The 26,981-nt window shown below is 41.6% G+C and overlaps 2 protein-coding genes across 3 annotated transcripts; both read left to right on the forward strand.

The window, feature by feature from the left end:
- Positions 1-927: 927 nt before the first annotated feature.
- On the forward strand, positions 928-26,981 carry LOC117728828 (zinc finger protein OZF-like). 2 transcript variants are annotated; one of them, XM_034529737.1, is made up of 3 exons: positions 928-1,596; positions 1,760-2,019; positions 25,679-26,981. In XM_034529737.1, exons 1-3 carry the CDS (start codon positions 1,404-1,406, stop codon positions 26,645-26,647), a joined length of 1,422 nt encoding a protein of 473 aa, XP_034385628.1. In that variant the 5' UTR covers positions 928-1,403; the 3' UTR covers positions 26,648-26,981. The 2 variants fall into 2 exon arrangements, with proteins under 2 accessions (XP_034385628.1, XP_034385629.1); XM_034529738.1 differs by lacking the exon at positions 25,679-26,981 and having other exon boundaries at positions 1,760-2,795.
- Positions 11,429-15,889, forward strand: LOC117728834 (zinc finger protein 239-like). Its single transcript, XM_034529746.1, has 3 exons — positions 11,429-11,628; positions 12,373-12,751; positions 14,441-15,889. The coding sequence occupies exons 2-3, from the start codon at positions 12,559-12,561 to the stop codon at positions 15,541-15,543; spliced, it is 1,296 nt and encodes a 431-aa protein (XP_034385637.1). The 5' UTR covers positions 11,429-11,628; positions 12,373-12,558; the 3' UTR covers positions 15,544-15,889.

A 26,981-nucleotide genomic window follows, 5' to 3' on the forward strand; every position in this document is an offset into this window, starting at 1 on the left:
ATTATTTCATCGGAATGGTGTTCGTACTTTTACTGCAGTGAGTTTTTCATCCACTAATTACTTGTCATTGATGGAAGTTTGGCAAACAGTTAATATACAAACAGGTTCATAAAGACATTATTTTCTTCTTAAAGCTGTTTAATGTACATCTTAAAGGTACTTTATTTTAAGATGCACACTTGTTTTCATGATTCATTTTGTTTTTAAGTTTTTCTCATGATTACATTTTTTTTTGCCGTTTGCCATTTCAATTAAAATGTTTGAATTCAGGGCTGCACGGTGGTGTAGTGGCTAGCACTGTCGCCTCACAGCAAGAGAGCCGCAGGTTCGATTCCCGGTCGGAGCGGTCCTTCTGTGTGGAGTTTGCATGTTCTCCCCGTGGCAGCGTGGGTTCTCTCCGGGCTCTCCGGCTTCCTCCCACAGTCCAAAGACATGCTGCAGGTTAATTGATCTCTAAATGTCCCATAGGTGTGAATGTGAGAGTGAATGGTTGTATGTCCCTACATGTGCCCTCGATGGACTGGCGGCCTGTCCAGGGTGTCTCCTGCCTTCGCCCTATGTCAGCTGGGATAGGCTCCAGCGCCCCCGCGACCCTACTGAGGATAAGCGGTATTGAAAATGGATGGATGTTTGAATTCAAGCTTTTAATGTGAGCAATTATTAATAAATGTTTCTGCTATTAAAAAACATTTATTTCCAATTATAAGAATGGATTTGCCATTATGTGTTTTGTTATTTTTACCAACTTAATTTCAACGGGCAATTTGTTAACTTCCGGTTTCAACATGAACAACACGCGACGTTTCAACTCGAGTGGCCGGTTTGGTTAGTTTTGGGTAAAGAGTGTAAGTCTCTTGTCTCCATACTTCAAACCAGCAGGTGGCAGTAATGCACCACATATAGGGGTGCCAACCTCCGGTAAAAGCCAGTAAGAAGAAGAAGAAGACGGCCGGAAGTCGACAGTTAACAGGACCACGTGTTGGACCGCGTGAGTCCAACTCTTTTAGTCACACGGTTCTTCAGATACAACCGGAAGGACCCACCAGAGCCCGGATGTGTGGACTAACGTGTTGAAGAGGACTTGGTCCAAAGGTTGAGCTCAGCGTCGCGAGCCAGCAGGAAGTAGACGGAGACGGAACTCGGCCACGCGGCGAGTCGCAGCGACTCTTCATAGAGACTAAACTGTGCGCGTCATCGACCCACAACGTGCACGTGGACCTGTCTGAGTGGACTCTGTGTGGTTCCGCTTCATTGAACACGTCCGGATCGTCTCCTCGTGACGTCAGCGTGCCAGCAGGAGGGAGACGGACCCGAACGGAGCCGAGCGACACCGAGCGGGGCCGAGTGAGCGAAGCGTTTTTAACGGAGTTGTCTGGAGGAAACGTTTCTGTGAGCTCGTGAAGATGTCTAAAGTCCAACAGCTGAGATGTTTAGTCAACCAGCGACTAACTGCGGCTGCGCAAGAGATCTTGGGTCTGTTTGAAAGAACGATAGCAGAGTACGAGGAGGAACTTTGTAGTTCCAGAGAGGAGAACGAGCGACACCGGAAACGACTGGACGCTGTGTTCAACCCGGAAGTCCGGTTACAAAGAGCAGGTTGGTCCTTTGTTTCTTTAACTATATGAAAAGTGCGACTGTTTTCATACCCATACTGAAACTAGTTCATCTCCTCCACCACAATAGCTATTTTAATAACTAATAATAAAGAGTTTAATATGAGATTTATAAAACGTATTCATGTGTTTTTATTATTCTCCAGAGGATCCAGAGCCCCCCCACATTAAAGAGGACCAGCTTCAAGGGCTGGAGGAGGCTGGTCTCAAGTTCTCATTCACTGTAAAGAGTGAAGATGATGAAGAGGAAGCTCAGTCCTCTCAGCTTCATCAAAGACAAACTGAACACATGGAAACAGAAGCTGATGGAGCGGATTGTGGAGGACCAGAACCAGACAGGAAGTTAGATCCAGAAAGACATCCAGGACCAGATACTGATGAGACTGAGGACAGTGATGATTGGGAGGAGACTGAGGACAGTGCTGATTGGGAGGAGACTGAGGAACCTCAGTCAGCTGTGAACCCTCAAAACAAAGAAGTACCTGTAAGTGATGTGAACTGTAGTACTGGAAATACATCAATCAGCTCTCCTGAATGTGCTGGAAGCTTTGACCACAAGGGACATCTGGAGAAACCCACTAGCTCCAAAACAGGAGAGAAACCATTTCAATGCTCACTTTGTGGCAAAAGATTTGTAGTCAGTTATCTTAAGAGACACATGAGGGTCCACACGGGAGAGAAACCATATAGTTGTTCTGTGTGTAGTAAAACATTTACACAAAAGGGAAACCTGAAGACTCATATGATTGTCCACACAGGAGAGAAACCATTTAGTTGTTCAGTTTGTGATAAAACATTTTCACACAAGGGAAACCTGAAACAACATTTAGTTGTCCACACTAGAGAAACAAATTAGTTTGCTCAACAAGATTCTCTTGTCTCGGTTATTTACAAAAATCACAAGTGTATACGCGAGTCTCTGAAACAAAACATAATTACACTTAAAAACTGTCAGGCTGATACAGACTCCAACATAAGTGTATTCAGCTGAGATTAAGCTTCACATCAATTTATATTCTTTGATGTGAGTTTCTCTGACATGTGTAACCTTCTTTCTCTTCAGCAACGTTTCTCTTCAGTTTAAACTCAATACTTCCTTGATTTAGTTTTACTGTAGAAACTGACATTTTGTTCCATAACTGAAGAATGACTGAATTGAGAACAGAATTGTGGTTAATTGTCTCCATCCTTCTTTCTTCTTCAACATCATCCTCTACTGATCTCCTCTCTTTGACATTTAGGGATTCCTTTGTTTTCAGACGTGAATATTTAACCTTTTGTTGACTGAACGTTCTCTCTTTGATTCTCTAGTGTTGTAACAGCTGTTCAAGTAATCTGTTGTTGTTGTTTTCTTGGTGGCTCACAAACATTTGGAAAGTTCAGACAATGTTTCCACCAAAATGACTTCAGTTCATCTTCAGTAGTTTGTAACCAAGCTGCAGCAGACGGGTTTTATTTTTAAATAAATGTGTGTTCATGATTAATGTTTTAATGGAAGTTACATTTATAATGTGTACGTGAAATGTGAAATGAATTGCTTTCATTAATGAAATGTATTGTTCACTGATATGATGTCCACCCTGTTATCTGAGTTTATTTTATGATAATTAAATGAAATCAACAAATATTAAGCATATCTTTGTGGTTACTTGCAGGTTATGAATGAAACTTTTTACAAATTATCGCTTGTTTAAAATATATATTAGGCTAAAGTAAGGGACATGTTTACTCTAAGAAAATGCAATATTCCATTACCAATATATTAGTATTATAGTTTAACAAGCCCTCTTTGATATGAAATATAGAAATCATGGTAAATAAAATAAATGTTGATAGAAGTAAACCTGGCTGAAATGGCACCGAATAGTAGGAATGAGGAGAAGATGAAGAGCAGGAAGTCAACAGTGACAGCTGCTGACTCATGTCCAGGATAAATTCATTATTAAAAACACATCAACTGGGATTAGAGGAAGGAAGGGAAGATATCCAGCAGCGGCTCCACCTAGTGGCCTCAAACAGGAAGTACAGTAATACTCCACGATTTATTTAACGGGTTTCCTCAGACTGAAATAACAAACTTCCTCATCCACAAATCACATACATTACAAAAAGAATGTGCACATACCTGTTTAAATACTCAAATAGTCTTAATGAGAGTCTTTTAGTGGTCAGAAGACTAGAAAAGAGAAATACAAGTGCAGGTCCATTTACCATGATATATACGTTTAACATGATATATACGTTACATACATTTGCACTGTACAGATATTGCATCGTCAAATTTATACCTTATTTATGTTTTTCTTTTGCCAAACACAATATTTTTCCAACCTTTGAACTCTATCTAGATTCTCGTGTCTCGTGAGAAACTTTACAGTAATATTTTACATAATATTTGTCTGCGTGTTCATAAATGTTTTATATTTTCCTTTGTAAGTAAAGTGTTCATGTTGTCATTATTTTGATCATCAAGAGTTCTTATCTAACTTCTTAACATGTTCTTAAATTCCTCTCCAAATGTTGATTTAGTTCTTAGTTTTTTATTCGTTCCTCCACCTCCAGACAGAAGGAGAACACACAGCCACACAGTTAACTAGCTACTCGTCATCAGCAGTCCAATATGCCTCCTCCTCATCAGACCAGAAGTCCTCGGCGGTGAGGTACTCCTCGCCGTCCCCCGCCCCGTTCTCCAGATGGTTCCTCTGTGGAGCCTCTGACCAATGGAGACCAACGGAGTCCCCGGCCTCCAGACCGCCCAGAGCAGCCGGAAAATGATGGCCAGACATATCTGAAGTGAAGATGAAAGACCTGAGAGACATTAGATCTGGTCAGCTTGGCATTTCTTTATTTACTCATTCATGTTCCGTTACTTCATTTGTTTGATTCCTTTCTGTTGTTCTCTTACATACCTTCAAATGTCGGGCGCAACTCAACCTTTCAGTTCAAACTCTATTTCCTGGTTCTGGAAACTCGTCCGTCTTTCAGAAATAAACAAACATTTTGAAGGACACATGTGATCGTGCACATCTGGATTGTTCTATTCACAAGATATGTTGAACAAAATAGAACATGAACACAAAGCAACATCCCTACTCACACCTGGTAGAACAACTAGTTAACTGTTAGTTAGTTACATAGGTAAATATTAGTCACTAGTTCACTGTTAGTTAGTTATATAGTTTACATAGTTAACTGTTAGCTAGGTAACAGTTAGTTGTTATATAGTTAACTTTCAGTTAGTTAACTGTTAGTTAGCTAGGTAACTGTTAATTGTTATACAGTTAACTGTTAGTTAGTTAACTGTTAGTTAGCTAGGTAACTGGTAGTTAGTTACACAGTTAACTTTTAGCTAGGTAACTGTTAATTGTTATACAGTTAACTGTTAGTTAGTTAACTGTTAGTTAGCTAGGTAACTGGTAGTTAGTTACACAGTTAACTTTTAGCTAGGTAACTATTAGTTAGTTACATAGTTAACTGTTAGCTAGGTAACTGTTAGTTCGTTATATAGTTAACTGTTAGTTAGCTAGATAACTGTTAGTTAGTTACATAGTTAACTGTTAGCTAGGTAACTATTAGTTACATAGTTAACTGTTAGCTAGGTAACTGTTAGTTAGTTACGCAGTTAACTGTTAGCTAGGTAACTATTAGTTAGTTATATAGTTAACTGTTAGCTAGGTAACTGTTAGTTAGCTAGGTACCTGTTAGTTAGTTAAACAGTTAACTGTTAGCAAGGTAACTATTAGTTAGTTACACAGTTAACTGTTAGCTAGGTAACTGTTAGTTCATTATATAGTTAACTGTTAGCTAGGTAACTGTTAGTTAGTTATATAGTTACCTGTTAGCTAGGTAACTGTTAGTTATATACTTAACTGTTAGCTAGGTAACTGTTAGTTAGTTATATAGTTAACTGTTAGTTAGTTAATCAGTTAACTGTTAGTTAGCTAGGTAACTGTTAGTTAGATAGGTAACTGTTAGTTAGTTACACAGTTAACTGTTAGCTAGGTAACTATTAGTTAGTTACATAGTTAACTGTTAGCTAGGTAACTGTTAGTTAGTTATATAGTTAACTGTTTTCTAGGTAACTGTTAGTTATTGGACACTACAAGCTGTCTAACTAGCTAACGTTGACGAGCTAGCTCACCAGCTAATACAATGTTCACAAAGATTACACAATGTTGTCAATCTATTGCTGACGTTAGTTGTTAGCTGAGCACCAATGACCATCGCTGGACAGCTGATTTACATCAGACATCTAATTGTAACTTCCATCCATCCATTATCAGCCGCTTATCCGGGGTCGGGTCGCGGTGGCAGCAGGTTCACCAGGCCGACCCAGGCCTCCCTCTCACCCGCAACACTTTCCAGCTCATTCTGGGGGATCCCGAGGCGTTCCAAGGCCAGCCGGGAGATATAATCCCTCCAGCATGTCCTCGGTCTTCCCCGGGGCCTCCTACCAGTTGGACGTGCCCGGAAAACCTCTAATGGGAGGCGTCCAGGAGGCATCCTGACTAGATGCCCGAACCACCTCAGCTGACTCCTTTCAACACGAAGGAGCAGCGACTCGACTCCGAGCTCCCCCCTGATGTCCGAGCTCCTTACCCTATCTCTAAGGCTGAGCCCGGCCACCCTACGGAGGAAGCTCATTTCGGCCGCTTGTATCCGAGATCTCGTTCTTTCGGTCACGACCCAGAGTTCGTGACCATATGTGAGGGTTGGAACGTAGACCGACCAGTAAATGGAGAGCTTTGCCTTCCGGCTCAGCTCCCTCTTCACCAAGACGGACCGGTACAGCGCCTGTTTTACTGCTGCAGCCGCACCGATCCGCCTGTCGATCTCCCGCTCCACCTTAACATCACTCGTGAACAAGACCCCGAGATACTTGAACTCCCTCGCTTGAGGTAGGCAGTTTGCCCCCACCTGGAGGGAGCAATCCGCCGGTTTCCGGCAGAGCACCATGGCCTCAGATTTGGAGGTGCAAAACGCCCCAGTGAATGCTGGAGGTCACGGTCCGAGGAGGCAAACAGGACCACATCATCCGCGAACAGCAGAGAGGCGACCTCGAGACTCCCAAACCGGATCCTCTCCGCCCCCTGGCTGCGCCTAGATATCCTGTCCATGAAGGTCACGAACAGGACCGGTGATAAAGGTCAGCCCTGGCGGAGGCCAACACCCACCGGGAACGTGTCTGACTTACTACCGAGGAGACGAACACAGCTCCTATTGCAGGCGTACAGAGACCGGATGGCCCGTGCCAACGGGTCCGGCACCCCATACTCCCGCAGCACCCCCCACAAAAACCCCCGAGGGACCTGGTCGAAAGCCTTCTCCAGGTCTACAAAGCACATGTAAACTGGTTGGGCAAACTCCCAGGACCCCTCCAGTAATCTTGCGAGGGTAAAGAGCTGGTCCACTGTTCCACAACCGGGACGGAATCCGCACTGTTCGTCTTGAATCTGAGGTTCGACAAGCGGTCGGAGCCTCCTTTCCAGCACCCTGGGATAAGCTTTTCCCGGGAGGCTGAGCAGTGTGATACCACGATAGTTCGAGCACACTCTCTGGTCCCCCTTCTTGAAGATGGGAACCACCACCCCGGTCTGCCAGTCCATGGGAACTGTACCCGACCCCCATGCGACAGTGAAAAGGCGTGTCAACCAAGACAGCCCAACAATGTCCAGCGCTTTCAGCATCTCAGGGCGGATCTCATCCACCCCTAGCGCCTTGCCACCAAGGAGCTTTTTGACTACCGTAGCGACCTCTGCCAGGGATATAGGTGAAACCACCCCAAAGTTTTCCGGCGCTGCCCCCTCTCCGGGGGACATGTTGGCCGGGTTTAGGAGTTCCTCAAAGTGCTCTTTCCACCGCCCGACGATGTCCCCAGTTTGGGTCAGCAGTTCCCCCCCCCCCTGCTGAGAATAGCCTGGGGTAGACCCTACTTTCCCTTCCTGAGCCGTCGATTGGTTTGCCAGAACTTCCTTGAGGCCAACCGAAAGTCCTTCTCCATGGCCTCCCCGAACTCCTCCCATGCCCGAATTTTAGCCTCCGCGACCATCGCAGCTGCAGCTCTTCTGGCCCGCCGGTACCCGTCAGTTGCTTCAGGAGACCCCTTCTTCAGTTTGACGGCTTCCCTCACCCCCGGTGTCCACCACCGGGTTCTCGGGTTGCCGCCACGACAGGCAACGATGACCTTCCGGCCACAGCCCCGAGCAGCCGCGTCCACAATAGAGGCTTTGAACAAGGTCCACTCGGATTCCATGTCCCCAGCCTCCCTCAGGATTTGTGAGAAGTTCTTCCGGAGGTGGGAGTTGAAGACCTCCCGGACAGGATCCTCTGCCAGACGTTCCCAGTTCACCCTCACTACACGTTTGGGCTTGCCAGGTCTTTCTCGCCGACTCCCCCGCCATCTGATCCAACTCACCACCAGGTGGTGATCAGTTGACAGCTCTGCTCCTCTCTTCACCCGAGTGTCCAAGACATACGGCCGCAGATCAGATGATACAATTACAAAGTCGATCAGTGATCTCCGGCCTAAGGTGTTCTGGTACCAGGTACACTTATGAGCCACCTTATGTTCGAACATGGTGTTCGTTATGGACAAACTGTGGCTAGCACAGAAATCCAACAACAAAACACCATTCGGGTTCAGATCGGGCAAGCCGTTCCTCCCAATCACGCCCCGCCAGGTTTCTCTGTCATTGCCCACGTGAGCGTTGAAGTCTCCCAGGAGAACTATGGAGTCGGCAGGCGGCGCCCTTTCCAGGACCCCTCCCGCCCACTCCAAGAAGGCCGGATACTCCGAAATGCTGTTCGGTGCATAAGCACAAACAACAGTCAGAGCCTTACTCCCCGCAACCCGTAGGCGCAGGGAGGCGACCCTCTCGTTCCCCGGGGAAAACTCCAACACAGCGGCGCTCAGCCGGGGGCTCGTGAGTATCCCCACTCCCGCCCGGCGCCTCTCACCCTGGGCAACTCCAGAAAAGGACAAAGTCCAACCCTTCTCCAGGAGCTTGGTTCCAGAGCCCATGCTGTGCGTGGAGGTGAGCCCAAATATATCTAGCTGGTACCGCTCCACCTCCTGCACCAGCTCCGGCTCTTTCCCCGCTAGTGAGGTGACGTTCCACGTCCCTAGAGCTAGTCTATGCTGCCGGCGATCGGCCCGCCCAGGTCTCCCGCCTGGCCCGCCGCCCGGTCTACATAGCACCCGACCCCGATAATTCTCCCTGCGGGTGGTGGGTCCACAGGGTGACTGCTGCTCCATGGTGTTTTTTCGGGCTGAGCCCGACCGGGCCCCATGGGCGAAAGCCCGGCCACCAGACGCTCGCCGACAAGCTCCCCTCCTGGGTCTGGCTCCAGGAGGGTGCCCCGGTTTCCCTTGTCCGGGCAAGGTAGCTTCAGTCCGTGGGATGCTATTCATCAGGTTTTATTGAACCGCTCTTAGTCTGGGCTCTCCCCCGAGACCTGTTTGCCTTGGGAGACCCTACCAGGGGCTGATGCCCCGGACAACATAGCTCCCAGGATCACTGAGCCACTCAAACTCCTCCACCACGTTAGGGTGGCGATTCATAGGAGGAGTAATTGTAACTTTACATTCACAATTTTACACTATAGCTGGCGGTAGCTAGCTGACAACGGTAGCTTGCTGACGACGGTAGCTTGCAGACGACGGTAGCTTGCTAACAGTTGATCAGCTAGCTAACGTTACATAACCTAAACATATACCTTTTCAGTTCACGTTGACGTTTAATCGTTTTACCGTTACATGCTGGGGGCAAAGACAGTTATAAGTTACATCACCTCTAATTCAGGAATTACCTGTTTATCGTTACACAATCTCTTCAGTAAAAGTGTTTTTCAGTATGGGCGGAGTCAGAGAACTCCTGAATACAAATGTATGAGTCTTTGTCTGGATATTATATATTTTTTTAAATTTTATAGCATCTCATAAAAGGGAATTTAGCTTTTTGAATGTATAAATGTAGGACTTTTACTTCTAAGTACATCCTCAAAATTATATGTTATGGAGACGAGTCACGATGATGTACTAGTGCCAAATACCACAATAAAGTCCAGTCCCAAGTTACTCGTCTTGAGATATTGGCCAATCAGTGATGATCATTTAGCCCAGCACAGCTTCAGACTATAAAACAAAGTAGTCCTGGTATTGTGAAAAGCCAGCGGTGTCATATTCTACATTAATATTACATGCATTTCGTTATGAAAAGGGCAAACTGAAGCCGCTGTGGAATACAATGTTGTGCATGTCATACATGGCTCCCACCACTAGAGGTCAGTGACGTCTTCTTCAACAGTCGTGGTAAAAGAAGTCCTTCCTACCAGAGTTGAGGGTGAGTACTGGTTGTGGTGGTATGTGGAACCAACACAACAACCCTTGATAGGATCACGATAACAACAAACAAACTGCTGAGCATTAGACTCGTTTGGTTGTGTCCTCTGCTGGTTCCTCCAATAACAAACTCATAATCGTGTCCATTAATAACAGACAGGTCACATGGCTCAGATGCTGCTTCACGGGCTCTCGGCTAAAGGGGAGAAGGCTTCACATGGTGCAGCTAACAGCTGTTTTAATCATCCATGTCCTGTGTTCTCTACCGTCATGTTGTTTAGTGTATTGACCTTTTATGATGATTGTAATGTTTGTAAAGTGTCTTTGAGTATTTTAAAATGTATTATTCTTATTACTGAGATTAAAGATGAATGAATTAGGGATATCTGTAATGAATTGACTTGAGAACAGACCAGGAAACAACATTTTAATGGGCGGATTGTCACTAACTTCCTGCTTTAACAGACACAATCAGGTCTTTGTTGGTCAACAAACACAAGATCCAATGTCTAAACATTAGTGTTGCTTCTCACCTGAGAAACGGAGGTTACTGATTGGATCTTTCATTCTGTTCCCAGATCAGTTTCCTTCACTTCACTTTTCTGCACAACAACATAAATAAATGGCATCACGCAGCTTTAATATCTCTCAGGTGAATGAATGTCAGAGCAGTTCTGCCAACATAGTTATATTACACTTTATTCATTTGTTTTTATTAACCTACACATATTTATGTTTTCATTGTATCCCTGTATTTTAACTTTTTTAACTTTTATGTCTTAGATTATCACTTTGACGTGCAGGATTTTCTTTTTATACATATTAAGTTATCGGAGGTAAATTGTATCTCACAACTGTTTCTCTGTATTTTAACTGACTTCTATTTCAAGACATCTCAGGAGGAAATATTTCACTTTTGACTTTTATTCTAGTGACTTTACAGAACGAGGGATCAGTTAATAAGATATGATGCTGTGCTGTAGATTAAACTATGCAGCAGTATATCAAGCCATTCAAATCTGCTCCACCTCCAACAGCTGTTACTAAACTACAATATTACTCATAAAAGATTCAGTAATAATATTCCAATAACATGGTGATCAAATATTACACTCTGCCCAACGAGTATTTCACTTTTATTATTTTATGCTAATACTTTTTAGATTTGGATACAGGACATTTATGATTTATGAACAGATAATAAATCTATTATATTTATTATATGACCACTCTGCCCAAGAAGATACGACAATTTATAGTTTTTTTAATATATATATACCAGATTTTTAACCAGATGGCACTTGTCATGTTCTGTGTGTTATGGACCCCTTTTGTCTTCGTGGGCGTGAATGAGACAGAGAGACAGACAGGCAGGTCGCAGCGTCACAGACAGACAGGCAGACAGACAGGTCGCAGCGTCACAGACAGACAGACAGACAGACAGGTCGCAGCGTCACAGACAGACAGACAGACAGACAGGTCGCAGCGTCACAGCCCTGTGTGTCGGTCGGGACCTAGCGTTAGCTGCGGTGTAAGCTGCGGGGGAGAGGCGGTTCTTGAAGGCGTGGAAACCCACTTGACGTTACCGATAACGGGATATCGATCCCAAGTGATCGGTGCCGATGAAACGACCCGTCTCGTGTGGACCCGGAGGAGAAGAAGAGACTTTTACAGGTGAGCGAGCTCCTTTGAATCCAAGCTGACGTGAGAACGTGTAGCTACAAGCTAGCGCTCGCTGTGATGCAGCAGACGAGCCCCCAGCTGAGACTAGAGGAGCCCCCCCGGGTTGTTTTAGAGACGGGGGGGGGGACTCACTCAGGTAACTCACCAGGTGACTCGCTGTCACACCTGCACGCGACACTGCGTCCCGTCTGTGGTTACAGCTGTTTGATGCTAGCTGAGTTAGCTAACGCTAGCTAGCTGACTTAAACAGGAGCAGTTGATGAACACATACAGCCAGCAACAACAACAGCAACAACAACAACAACAACAACAGCAGCAGCAGCAGCAGCGTTCCCCGGTGCTCGTGTGGTGTCTGTTCATGTTGTACCGGTGACGTTTATCTGTGGCTGCAACATGACACGTCCAGTTAGCTCGCTAGCTAGCTGCTAACCGCCCAATCATGTTGGAGTCCTCCCTTTATGTAGGTGTATTAACCCCATAGTGTGAATATATATATATACACACACTTTCAGACTCATAATAAATAATGTCAAATAATATAATAAATCTAACATATATTTATATAAAAATGACATATAAAACTAATATAATAAATATATCATGTATATTCATGTGTTCAGCCTGATCAGAGAGGCGGTCTGCAGGAATCTGTCAGCTGGAGCCCAACATGTCAGTGATAGACGTGATGTGTGTTTAACAGGCCTGTTGATCCGTAACGCTGGTTTTCTCTTTTAGTCACACGGTTCTTCAGATACAACCGGAAGGACCCACCAGAGCCCGGATGTGTGGACTAACGTGTTGAAGAGGACTTTGTAGAGGGAGACGGACCCGAACGGAGCCGAGCGACACCGAGCGGGGCCGAGTGAGCGAAGCGTTTTTAACGGAGTTGTCTGGAGGAAACGTTTCTGTGAGCTCGTGAAGATGTCTAAAGTCCAACAGCTGAGATGTTTAGTCAACCAGCGACTAACTGCGGCTGCGCAAGAGATCTTTGGTCTGTTTGAAAGAACGATAGCAGAGTACGAGGAGGAACTTTGTAGTTCCAGAGAGGAGAACGAGCGACACCGGAAACGACTGGACGCTGTGTTCAACCCGGAAGTCCGGTTACAAAGAGCAGGTTGGTCCTTTGTTTCTTTAACTATATGAAAAGTGCGACTGTTTTCATACCCATACTGAAACTAGTTCATCTCCTTCACCACAATAGCTATTTTATTTATAAAAACAATACCACGTGTGAGATGGATTACTATGTGTGTATAGCAGTAAATGTGTTTCTGGTAGTTGATGAAACAGAAAAATGAAGAAAAGAAAACTTCCAGGATGAACATCTCTTCTGAGATGACAAAGATGAATGCTCTAAACACATAATCATCATAGCTCAATATGTAAACAGTCTCTCTGCATCGTTTGACTTTGATTAAGTGAAGTAGAACATTTTAAAACAGCATGTTAGTTCAGATAGTTTAGGCGAGTAGGATCCGATTTGCCGAGACTGGAACCAACCCCACGAAGAGGCCCTACCTCCTAACTTCCTGTGGACACTCTACTGAGCTGCACAGGAAGTTACTCGTAATTTCAAACTAAAAGTGTCGCGTGTGGGATTTAAAACATTACATATTGCATTACATATCAATTATCTGACGCTTTCATCCAAAGCGACTGACAATAAGTGCACACAACCATGAGTACAAACTCAGAACAAGAATCAAGAAGGAAACGCAGGAGATATTCTACAAAGAAAAGTCATTTCTTCCGTACAGTTGCTGGGGAAATGATTTGTCTGGTTCATATTGTGCTGATGCTTTTGTCTGAGAAGAGATTGGATGGTAGCGTCTGAATCCGTAGGTTGTCAGGGTTACGGTGCCCTTCGCCGTTTGTTTGTAGCATGGCGCTAAAAGGCTTAAAACGATCGATAGGATCATCAATGTTTGTCAAGTTTTATCTTCATATCTGGTTTTGGTTGTGTTTAAAATGGATTACTTGATATTGTAATTCAGGCTCTGCTGTTTAATATGATATTACATCATTATATTGGTTTAGTGCACTCAAATGTACAAACCTGTCCGTCACAGTGTGTAGATATAAGCTCTACCCACATGGGGGCGTAAACTGGTGGAACCACTTCTGGAGAAAGTATTCACATGTCCTGAGGTAGAGTTGCAGGTACTGTACTGCAGTATTTAAAGAAGTTCATACTTTTAAAAATAAATACAGGTACATATTTTACTTTTTACTGTACTACACCTCAAAGGTACATAGTGTACTATCTACTGTATTACATTTCATATATATATTGTATGTTTTACTGTACTACACCTCAGATGAACATTTTAATTTTTACAGTACTAAACCCTTTAAGTGTACTACATTTAAGTGGGAAACATTGTACTTTTTACTGTAATACATCTGAGGGAAATATTGCACTTGTTACTGTACTACACCTCAGAGGTACATTTTGTACTTTGTACTGTACTACATCTCTCAGGCTGGTGGATTTGTGCTCAAATTGTATTCATGTACTCAGATTTAGTTCTTCTTGCTCAGATCTTCTGCTCTCCAGCTTCAGGCTGTGTTTGCTTCACTGGAACGTCCCTGATGGAGGACTGGTTCCTCCTCTTCTGCAGCCCAAGGCTTTATTATATTGTTCTTTATCAATAAAAGGACGATTAATGACAACAGCAGCTTTTTATTTAGAGGTCATGCTTCTCATTCACAACTAATTCACTGATTTTTCATTGATAAACCTCTTGAATAATATATAATATGAGATTTATAAGACGTATTAATGTATTTTATTATTCTCCAGAGGATCCAGAACCCCCCCACATTAAAGAGGACCAGGAGGACCCAGAGCCCTCCCACATTAAAGAGGACCAGGAGGACCCAGAGCCCTCCCACATTAAAGAGGAACAGGAGGACCCAGAACCCCCCCACATTAAAGAGGAACAGGAGGAACTCTGGACCAATCAAGAGGGAGAGCAGCTTCAAGGGCTGGAGGAGGCTGCTCTCAAGTTCTCATTCACTGTAAAGAGTGAAGATGATGAAGAGGAAGCTCAGTCCTCTCAGCTTCATCAAAGACAAACTGAACACATGGAAACAGAAGCTGATGGAGCGGATTGTGGAGGACCAGAACCAGACAGGAAGTTAGATCCAGAAAGACATCCAGGACCAGATACTGATGAGACTGAGGACAGTGATGATTGGGAAGAGACTCAGGAACCTCAGTCAGATGTGAACTCTCAAAACAAAGAAGTACCTGTAAGTGATGTGAACTGTAGTACTGGAAATACATCAATCAGCTCTCCTGAATGTGCTGGAAGCTCTGACCACAAGGGACATCTGGAGAAACCCACTAGCTCCAAAACAGGAGAGAAACCATTTCAATGCTCACTTTGTGACAAAAGATTTGGATTCAATGAGTATCTAAAGAAACACATGACTGTCCACACAGGAGAGAAACCATTTAGATGTTCTGTGTGTAGTAAAACATTTAAACAAAAGGGAACCCTGAAGGTTCACATGACTATCCACACAGGAGAGAAACCATTTAGTTGTTCTGTGTGTAGGAAAACATTTTCACTAAATGGAAACCTGAAAGCTCACATGAATGTCCACACAGGAGAGAAACCATTTAGATGTTCTGTGTGTAGTAAAACATTCACACAAAAGGGAATTCTGAAAGTTCATATGACTGTCCACACAGGAGAGAAACCATTTCAATGCACGATTTGTGACAAAAGATTTGGATCCAGTAGTGATCTAAAGAGACACATGACTGTCCACACAGGAGAGAAACCATTTAGTTGTTCTATGTGTAGTAAAGCATTTACACAAAAGGGAACCCTGAATGCTCACATGAGTATCCACACAGGAGAGATACAAAAACATTTTCACAAAAGCAACATCTGAAACAACATTTAATTATCCACACTAGAGAAACTAATTAGTCGTTCGTTTGCTCAACAGGATTCTCTTGTCTCGGTTATTCCAAAAATCGCAAATGTAGTTATGAGTGTCTCTGAAATAAACATGGTTAAACACTTAAAAACTCTCAGGCTGCTACAGTGTTGTAACAGCTGTTCAAGTAATCTGTTGTTGTTTTCTTGGTGGCTCACAAACATTTGGAAAGTTCAAACAATGTTTCCACCAAAATGACTTCAGTTCAATGTTCTTCTTCCATATTTGTCCCAGAGTTTGTAACCAAGCTGCAGCAGACGGGTTTTATTTTTAAATAAATATGTGTGTTCACGATTAATGTTTTAATGGAAGTTACATTTATAATGTGTACGTGAAATGTGAAATGAATTGGTTTCATTAATATGAAATGTATTGTTCACTGATATGATGTCCACTCTGTTATCTGAGTTTGTTTTATGATAATTAAATGAAATCAACAGATATTAAGCATATCTGTGTGGTTACTTGCAGGTTATGAATTTGCTCAATTAAATAACCTACAAATGGTGTAAAATTTCAATGAAATTATATAAGAACTTTTTACAAATTATTATTGTTTGGAAATAATGTTTAAAATATATTTTAGGCTAAAGTAAGGGACATGTTTACTCTTAGAAAATGTAATATTCCATTACCAATATATTTGTATTATAGCTTAACAAGCCCTCTTTCAGATGAAATATAGAAATCATGGTAAATAATATAAATGTTGATAGAAGTAAACCTGGCTGAAATGGCACCGAATAGTAGGAATGAGGAGAAGATGAAGAGCAGGAAGTCAACAGTGACAGCTGCTGACTCATGTCCAGGATAAATTCATTATTAAAAACACATCAACTGGGATTAGAGGAAGGAAGGGAAGATATCCAGCAGCGGCTCCACCTAGTGGCCTCAAACAGGAAGTACAGTAATACTCCACGATTTATTTAACGGGTTTCCTCAGACTGAAATAACAAACTTCCTCATCCACAAATCACATACATTACAAAAAGAATGTGCACATACCTGTTTAAATACTCAAATAGTCTTAATGAGAGCCTTTTAGTGGTCAGAAGACTAGAAAAGAGAAATACAAGTGCAGGTCCATTTACCATGATATATACGTTTAACATGATATAAACGTTACATACATTTGCACTGTACAGATATTGCATCGTCAAATTTATAGCTTATTTATTTATTTTTTTGCCAAACACAATATTTTTCCAACCTTTGAACTCTATCTAGATTCTCGTGTCTCGTGAGAAACTTTACAGTAATATTTTACATAATATTTGTCTGCGTGTTCATAAATGTTTTATATTTTCCTTTGTAAGTAAAGTGTTCATGTTGTCATTATTTTGATCATCAAGAGTTCTTATCTAACTTCTTAACATGTTCTTAAATTCCTCTCCAAATGTTGATTTAGTTCTTAGTTTTTTATTCGTTCCTCCACCTCCAGACAGAAGGAGAACACACGGCCACACAGTTAACTAGCTACTCGTCATCAGCAGTCCAATATGCCTCCTCCTCATCAGACCAGAAGTCCTCGGCGGTGAGGTACTCCTCGCCGTCCCCCGCCCCGTTCTCCAGATGGTTGCTCTGTGGAGCCTCTGACCAATGGAGACCAACGGAGTCCCCGGCCTCCAGACCGTCCAGAGCAGCCGGAAAATGATGGCCAGACATATCTGAAGTGAAGATGAAAGACCTGAGAGACATTAGATCTGGTCAGCTTGGCATTTCTTTATTTACTCATTCATGTTCCGTTACTTCATTTGTTTGATTCCTTTCTGTTGTTCTCTTACATACCTTCAAATGTCGGGCGCAACTCAACCTTTCAGTTCAAACTCTATTTCCTGGTTCTGGAAACTCGTCCGTCTTTCAGAAATAAACAAACATTTTGAAGGACACATGTGATTGTGCACATCTGGATTGTTCTATTTCACAAGATATGTTGAACAAAATAGAACATGAACACAAAGCAACATCCCTTCTCACACCTGGTAGAACAACTAGTTAACTGTTAGTTAGTTACATAGGTAAATATTAGTTACTAGTTCACTGTTAGTTAGTTACATAGGTAAATATTAGTTACTAGTTCACTGTTAGTTAGTTATATAGTTAACTGTTAGTTAGTTAACTGTTAGTTAGCTAGGTAACTGTTAGTTAGTTACACAGTTAACTGTTAGCTAGGTAACTGTTAGTTATTATATAGTTAACTGTTAGTTAGTTAACTGTTAGTTAGCTAGGTAACTGTTAGTTAGTTACATAGTTAACCGTTAGCTAGGTAACTGTTAGTTGTTATATAGTTAACTGTTAGTTATCTAGGTAACTGGTAGTTAGTTACACAGTTAACTGTTAGCTATGTAACTATTAGTTAGTTACATAGTTAACTGTTAGCTAGGTAACTGTTAGTTACACAGTTAACTGTTAGCTATGTAACTATTAGTTAGTTACATAGTTAACTGTTAGTTATCTTGGTAACTGTTAGTTACACAGTTAACTGTTAGCTAGGTAACTATTCGTTAGTTACATAGTTAACTGTTAGCTAGGTAACTGTTAGCTGTTATATAGTTAACTGTTAGTTAGTTAACTGTTAGTTAGCTAGGTAACTGTTAGTTATTTACACAGTTAACTGTTAGCTAGGTAACTGTTAGTTAGTTACACAGTTAACTGTTAGCTAGGTAACTATTAGTTAGTTACATAGTTAACTGTTAGCTAGGTAACTGTTAGCTGGTATATAGTTAACTGTTAGTTAGTTAACTGTTAGTTAGCTAGGTAACTGTTAGTTATTTACACAGTTAACTGTTAGCTAGGTAACTGTTAGTTAGTTATATAGTTAACTGTTAGTTAGCTAGGTAACTGTTAGTTAGTTACACAGTTAACTGTTAGTTAGGTAACTATTAGTTAGTTACATAGTTAACTGTTGGCTAGGTAACTTAGTTAGTTTTATAGTTAACTGTTAGTTAGTTAACTGTTATTTAGCTAGGTAACTGGTAGTTAGTTACACAGTTAACTGTTAGCTAGGTAACTATTAGTTAGTAACATAGTTAACTGTTGGCTAGGTAACTTAGTTAGTTATATAGTTAACTGTTAGTTAGTTAACTGTTAGTTAGCTAGCTAACTGTTAGTTAGTTACACAGTTAACTGTTAGCTAGGTAACTATTAGTTAGTTACACATTTAACTGTTAGTTAGCTAGGTAACTGTTAGTTACACAGTTAACTGTTATTTAGTTACACAGTTAACTGTTAGCTAGGTAACTATTAGTTAGTTACACAGTTAACTTTGAGCTAGGTAACTATTAGTTGGTTACATATTTAACTGTTAGTTAGCTAGGTAACTGTTAGTTACACAGTTAACTGTTAGCTAGGTAACTATTAGTTAGTTACATGGTTAACTGTTAGCTAGGTAACTCTTAGTTGTTATATAGTTAACTGTTAGTTAGTTAACTGTTAGTTAGCTAGGAAACTGTTAGTGAGTTACACAGTTAACTGTTAGCTAGGTAACTATTAGTTAGTTACACAGTTAACTGTTAGCTAACTAACTATTAGTTAGTTACATAGTTAACTGTTAGTTATCTAGGTAACTGTTAGTTAGTTACACAGTTAACTGTTAGTTAGTTACACAGTTAACTGTTAGCTAACTAACTATTAGTTAGTTACATAGTTAACTGTTAGCTAACTAACTATTCGTTAGTTACATAGTTAACTGTTAGCTAGGTAACTGTTAGTTAGTTATATAGTTAACTGTTAGTTAGTTAACTGTTAGTTAGCTAGGTAACTGTTAGTTAGTTACACAGTTAACTGTTAGCTAGGTAACTATTAGTTAGTTACACAGTTAACTGTTAGCTAGGTAACTATTAGTTAGTTACATAGTTAACTGTTAGCTAGGTAACTTCTTAGTTAGTTATATAGTTAACTGTTTTCTAGGTATCTGTTAGTTATTGGACATTACAAGCTGTCTAACTAGCTAACGTTGACGAGCTAGCTCACCAGCTAATACACTGTCCACAAAGATTACACAATGTTGTCAATCTATTGCTGACGTTAGTTGTTAGCTGAGCACCAATGACCATCGCTGGACAGCTGATTTACATCAGACATCTAATTGTAACTTTACATTTACAATTTTACACAATAGCTGGCGGTAGCTAGCTGATGGTAGTTAGCTGACAACGCTGGCTTGCTAACAGTTTGTCAGCTAGCTAACGTTACATAACCTAAACATATACCTTTTCAGTTCACGTTGACGTTTAATCGTTTTACCGTTACATGCTGGGGACAAAGACAGTTATAAGTTACATCACCTCTAATTCAGGAATTACCTGTTTATTGTTACAAAATCTCTTCAGAAAAAGTGTTTTTCAGTATGGGCGGAGTCAGAGAACTCCTGAATACAAATGTATGAGTCTTTGTCTGGATATTATATATATTTTTTAATTTTATAGCATCTCATAATAGGAAATGTAGCTTTTTGAATGTATAAATGTAGGACTTTTACTTCTAAGTTTATCCTCAAAATTATACTTTTAAACTATTAGATGTAAACTCCCCATAGATTTCTAAATCCTTAAGTTTCCACATGAGAACGGTAACTCAGAGTGTGACTTCCTGGTCCTCTATTGCAGAAACAGATAAGATGGACTCTAAATATGAGGCCCAAAGGCCTCGAGGACTGTAGGCTACGAGCACTGTGGTGAGTAACAAAGAGAATCCTACATTAGCCACACACATTGCTCGCTTATGAAATATTACGATGATGTACTAGTGCCAAATACCACAATAAAGTCCAGTCCCAAGTTACTCGTCTTGAGATATTGGCCAATCAGTGATGATCATTTAGCCCAGCACAGCTTCAGACTATAAAACAAAGTAGTCCTGGTATTGTGAAAAGCCAACGGTATCATATTCTACATTAATATTACATGCATTTCGTTATGAAAAGGGCAAACTGAAGCCGCTGTGGAATACAATGTCGTGCATGTCATACATGGCTCCCACCACTAGAGGTCAGTGACGTCTTCTTCAACAGTCGTGGTAAAAGAAGTCCTTCCTACCAGAGTTGAGGGTGAGTACTGGTTGTGGTGGTATGTGGAACCAACACAACAACCCTTGATAGGATCACGATAACAACAAACAAACTGCTGAGCATTAGACTCGTTTGGTTGTGTCCTCTGCTGGTTCCTCCAATAACAAACTCATAATCGTGTCCATTAATAACAGACAGGTCACATGGCTCAGATGCTGCTTCACGGGCTCTCGGCTAAAGGGGAGAAGGCTTCACATGGTGCAGCTAACAGCTGTTTTAATCATCCATGTCCTGTGTTCTCTACCGTCATGTTGTTTAGTGTATTGACCTTTTATGATGATTGTAATGTTTGTAAAGTGTCTTTGAGTATTTTAAAATGTATTATTCTTATTACTGAGATTAAAGATGAATGAATTAGGGATATCTGTAATGAATTGACTTGAGAACAGACCAGGAAACAACATTTTAATGGGCGGATTGTCACTAACTTCCTGCTTTAACAGACACAATCAGGTCTTTGTTGGTCAACAAACACAAGATCCAATGTCTAAACATTAGTGTTGCTTCTCACCTGAGAAACGGAGGTTACTGATTGGATCTTTCATTCTGTTCCCAGATCAGTTTCCTTCACTTCACTTTTCTGCACAACAACATAAATAAATGGCATCACGCAGCTTTAATATCTCTCAGGTGAATGAATGTCAGAGCAGTTCTGCCAACATAGTTATATTACACTTTATTCATTTGTTTTTATTAACCTACACATATTTATGTTTTCATTGTATCCCTGTATTTTAACTTTTTTAACTTTTATGTCTTAGATTATCACTTTGACGTGCAGGATTTTCTTTTTATACATATTAAGTTATCGGAGGTAAATTGTATCTCACAACTGTTTCTCTGTATTTTAACTGACTTCTATTTCAAGACATCTCAGGAGGAAATATTTCACTTTTGACTTTTATTCTAGTGACTTTACAGAACGAGGGATCAGTTAATAAGATATGATGCTGTGCTGTAGATTAAACTATGCAGCAGTATATCAAGCCATTCAAATCTGCTCCACCTCCAACAGCTGTTACTAAACTACAATATTACTCATAAAAGATTCAGTAATAATATTCCAATAACATGGTGATCAAATATTACACTCTGCCCAACGAGTATTTCACTTTTATTATTTTATGCTAATACTTTTTAGATTTGGATACAGGACATTTATGATTTATGAACAGATAATAAATCTATTATATTTATTATATGACCACTCTGCCCAAGAAGATACGACAATTTATAGTTTTTTTAATATATATATACCAGATTTTTAACCAGATGGCACTTGTCATGTTCTGTGTGTTATGGACCCCTTTTGTCTTCGTGGGCGTGAATGAGACAGAGAGACAGACAGGCAGGTCGCAGCGTCACAGACAGACAGGCAGACAGACAGGTCGCAGCGTCACAGACAGACAGACAGACAGACAGGTCGCAGCGTCACAGACAGACAGACAGACAGACAGGTCGCAGCGTCACAGCCCTGTGTGTCGGTCGGGACCTAGCGTTAGCTGCGGTGTAAGCTGCGGGGGAGAGGCGGTTCTTGAAGGCGTGGAAACCCACTTGACGTTACCGATAACGGGATATCGATCCCAAGTGATCGGTGCCGATGAAACGACCCGTCTCGTGTGGACCCGGAGGAGAAGAAGAGACTTTTACAGGTGAGCGAGCTCCTTTGAATCCAAGCTGACGTGAGAACGTGTAGCTACAAGCTAGCGCTCGCTGTGATGCAGCAGACGAGCCCCCAGCTGAGACTAGAGGAGCCCCCCCGGGTTGTTTTAGAGACGGGGAGGGGACTCACTCAGGTAACTCACCAGGTGACTCGCTGTCACACCTGCACGCGACACTGCGTCCCGTCTGTGGTTACAGCTGTTTGATGCTAGCTGAGTTAGCTAACGCTAGCTAGCTGACTTAAACAGGAGCAGTTGATGAACACATACAGCCAGCAACAACAACAGCAACAACAACAACAACAACAACAGCAGCAGCAGCAGCAGCGTTCCCCGGTGCTCGTGTGGTGTCTGTTCATGTTGTACCGGTGACGTTTATCTGTGGCTGCAACATGACACGTCCAGTTAGCTCGCTAGCTAGCTGCTAACCGCCCAATCATGTTGGAGTCCTCCCTTTATGTAGGTGTATTAACCCCATAGTGTGAATATATATATATACACACACTTTCAGACTCATAATAAATAATGTCAAATAATATAATAAATCTAACATATATTTATATAAAAATGACATATAAAACTAATATAATAAATATATCATGTATATTCATGTGTTCCGCCTGATCAGAGAGGCGGTCTGCAGGAATCTGTCAGCTGGAGCCCAACATGTCAGTGATAGACGTGATGTGTGTTTAACAGGCCTGTTGATCCGTAACGCTGGTTTTCTCTTTTAGTCACACGGTTCTTCAGATACAACCGGAAGGACCCACCAGAGCCCGGATGTGTGGACTAACGTGTTGAAGAGGACTTTGTAGAGGGAGACGGACCCGAACGGAGCCGAGCGACACCGAGCGGGTCCGAGTGAGCGAAGCGTTTTTAACGGAGTTGTCTGGAGGAAACGTTTCTGTGAGCTCGTGAAGATGTCTAAAGTCCAACAGCTGAGATGTTTAGTCAACCAGCGACTAACTGCGGCTGCGCAAGAGATCTTTGGTCTGTTTGAAAGAACGATAGCAGAGTACGAGGAGGAACTTTGTAGTTCCAGAGAGGAGAACGAGCGACACCGGAAACGACTGGACGCTGTGTTCAACCCGGAAGTCCGGTTACAAAGAGCAGGTTGGTCCTTTGTTTCTTTAACTATATGAAAAGTGCGACTGTTTTCATACCCATACTGAAACTAGTTCATCTCCTTCACCACAATAGCTATTTTATTTATAAAAACAATACCACGTGTGAGATGGATTACTATGTGTGTATAGCAGTAAATGTGTTTCTGGTAGTTGATGAAACAGAAAAATGAAGAAAAGAAAACTTCCAGGATGAACATCTCTTCTGAGATGACAAAGATGAATGCTCTAAACACATAATCATCATAGCTCAATATGTAAACAGTCTCTCTGCATCGTTTGACTTTGATTAAGTGAAGTAGAACATTTTAAAACAGCATGTTAGTTCAGATAGTTTAGGCGAGTAGGATCCGATTTGCCGAGACTGGAACCAACCCCACGAAGAGGCCCTACCTCCTAACTTCCTGTGGACACTCTACTGAGCTGCACAGGAAGTTACTCGTAATTTCAAACTAAAAGTGTCGCGTGTGGGATTTAAAACATTACATATTGCATTACATATCAATTATCTGACGCTTTCATCCAAAGCGACTGACAATAAGTGCACACAACCATGAGTACAAACTCAGAACAAGAATCAAGAAGGAAACGCAGGAGATATTCTACAAAGAAAAGTCATTTCTTCTGTACAGTTGCTGGGGAAATGATTTGTCTGGTTCATATTGTGCTGATGCTTTTGTCTGAGAAGAGATTGGATGGTAGCGTCTGAATCCGTAGGTTGTCAGGGTTACGGTGCCCTTCGCCGTTTGCAGCATGGCATGAGGTAGAGTTGCAGGTACTGTACTACAGTATTTAAAGACTTCCATATTTTTTACTAGGATACATCTCAAAGGTACATATTTTACTTGCAAAAAAAAAATTGTGCCTACGTTTTTTTGCAAAAGCATATAACAGGGAACTTAAGTGTAGTTGAGAACAAGACTATGCACGACGAGCTCAGCTGGACCCTGAATGCAGCTGCTTGGGAACATTGTCTGACAGAAACATAAACATAAAACGTTCTGTTGTTTTTGAACGTCTTTGTCATCAGTGTTGTCTGAACGTTTCAGCCCTTTGTCTGGCAAGTGTGAGAGCGCCGAGTGGCGTAGAGGCCAAGAGCGGTATTGCAGACAGATAGAGATTTAAATTATAGCTCCCAACATATTGAAAAAAATAACTGAACTAGTTCTTTTTTTGGAGCTTAGTTCAAAATGTTGAATTATGAACTATGAACTGAACTAGTTCATTTTAAAATTTGTGAACTATGAACTGAACTAGTTCATGTAGAAAGTGAACTTTCCCAACACTGTTTGTCATTAGCATATTGATTACTTGGTAAACTGAAGCCATGTTCATTTTAATACCAAGTTTATTTGTTTGCAGTAGACTTGTTACAGCAGTGAGGAGGACGTTGATGAGGTCCAGGAAGAAAGCATTTAGACCTCAAAGGATTCAGGGAAAAACACCCCAAAAACAATGTGGGTTGGGGGGTGTGATCATAGGGAATACACCTTTTTTATTCAACGGTCATGTTTTTGTTGTTCAATGAAAGAATAAAGTTCTACTCACAAAATGTCAAAAATGTCATTTTTAAAAGTTGTATTATAAATGTTTGCATGCATGTCTGCTTATGACGAGGTACATACAGTTAAATTACCCCAACATTCCCAGTTTATTCACGTTAATTCCCGCGGAAAGTTTCCAACTTTGAATATTCCCGGAGTTTTGCAACCCTACTCCTGTACTCCAACTAATTCACTGCTTTTTTTATTGATAAACCTCTTGAATTATAAAGAGTTTAATATGAGATTCACAATATTAATGTATTTTCCCCACACATTACAGAGGACCAGGAGGACCCAGAGCCCCCCCACATTAAAGAGGAACAGGAGGACCCCGAGCCCCCCCACATTAAAGAGGAACAGGAGGACCCAGAGCCCCCCCACATTAAAGAGGAACAGGAGGACCCAGAGCCCCCCCACATTAAAGAGGAACAGGAGGAACTCTGGACCAGTCAGGAGGGAGAGCAGCTTCAAGGGCTGGAGGAGGCTGGTATCAAGTTCTCATTCACTGTAAAGAGTGAAGATGAAGAAGAGGAAGCTCAGTCCTCTCAGCTTCATCAAAGACAAACTGAACACATGGAAACAGAAGCTGATGGAGCGGATTGTGGAGGACCAGAACCAGACAGGAAGTTAGATCCAGAAAGACATCCAGGACCAGATACTGATGAGACTGAGGACAGAGATGATCGGGAGGAGACTGAGGAACCTCAGTCAGATGTGAACCCTCAAAACAAAGAAGTACCTGTAAGTGATGTGAACTGTAGTACTGGAAATACATCAATCAGCTCTCCTGAATGTGCTGGAAGCTCTGACCACAAGGGACATCTGGAGAAACCCACTAGCTCCAAAACAGGAGAGAAACCATTTCAATGCTCACTTTGTGACAAAAGATTTGGATTCAATAAGTATCTAAAGAGACACATGACTATCCACACAGAAGAGAAACCATTTCAATGCTCTCTATGTGGCAAAAGATTTGGATTCAATAAGTATCTAAAGAGACACATGACAATCCACACAGGAGAGAAACCATTTAGTTGTTCAGTGTGTAGTAAATCATTTACACAAAAGGGATCCCTGAACGCTCACATGACTGTCCACACAGTAGAGAAACCATTTCAATGCTCGCTTTGTGACAAAAGATTTGGATTTAATAACGCTCTAAAGAGACACATGGCTATCCACACAGGAGAGAAATCATTCACTTGTTCCGTGTGTAGTAAAACATTTACAGAAAAGGGAACCCTGAACGCTCACATGACTGTCCACACAGGAGAGAAACCATTTAGTTGTTCTGTGTGTAGTAAAACACTTACAGATGAGGGACACCTGAACGTTCACATAGGAGAGAAACCATTTAGTTGTTTCGTGTGTAGTAAAACATTTTCAAATACAGGAAAGAAACAATTTAGTTGTTCAGTTTGTAGTAAAACATTTACACATAAGGGAAAGCTGAACGTTCACATGTGTATCCACACGGGAGAGAAACCATTTAGTTGTTCTGTGTGTAGTAAAACATTTACACAAAAGGGAACCCTGAATGCTCACATGACTGTCCACACAAGAGAGAAACCATTCAGTTGTTCTGTGTGTAATAAAACATTTACACATAAGGGAACCCTGAAAAAACATTTAATTATCCACACTAGAGAAACTAATTAGTCGTGGAGTTTGCTCAACAAGATTCTCTTGTCTCGGTTATTTACAAAAATCACAAGTGTATACGCGAGTCTCTGAAACAAAACATAATTACACTTAAAAACTGTCAGGCTGATACAGACTCCAACATAAGTGTATTCAGCTGAGATTAAGCTTCACATCAATTTATATTCTTTGATGTGAGTTTCTCTGACATGTGTAACCTTCTTTCTCTTCAGCAACGTTTCTCTTCAGTTTAAACTCAATACTTCCTTGATTTAGTTTTACTGTAGAAACTGACATTTTGTTCCATAACTGAAGAATGACTGAATTGAGAACAGAATTGTGGTTAATTGTC

Source organism: Cyclopterus lumpus, chromosome 3 (assembly GCF_009769545.1).
Source record: "Cyclopterus lumpus isolate fCycLum1 chromosome 3, fCycLum1.pri, whole genome shotgun sequence".
NCBI lineage: Eukaryota > Metazoa > Chordata > Actinopteri > Perciformes > Cyclopteridae > Cyclopterus > Cyclopterus lumpus.

Bases quoted from the DNA above. Each gene is read 5' to 3' on its own strand.
- LOC117728828 (XM_034529737.1), top strand. From the start codon at position 1,404: ATGTCTAAAGTCCAACAGCTGAGATGTTTAGTCAACCAGCGACTAACT. The intron at 1,597-1,759 runs GTTGGTCCTTTG...ATTATTCTCCAG, and splicing joins AGTCCGGTTACAAAGAGCAG to AGGATCCAGAGCCCCCCCAC. The intron at 2,020-25,678 runs GAGACTGAGGAC...GATGATCGGGAG, and splicing joins AGGACAGTGATGATTGGGAG to GAGACTGAGGAACCTCAGTC.
- LOC117728834 (XM_034529746.1), top strand. From the start codon at position 12,559: ATGTCTAAAGTCCAACAGCTGAGATGTTTAGTCAACCAGCGACTAACT. The intron at 12,752-14,440 runs GTTGGTCCTTTG...ATTATTCTCCAG, and splicing joins AGTCCGGTTACAAAGAGCAG to AGGATCCAGAACCCCCCCAC.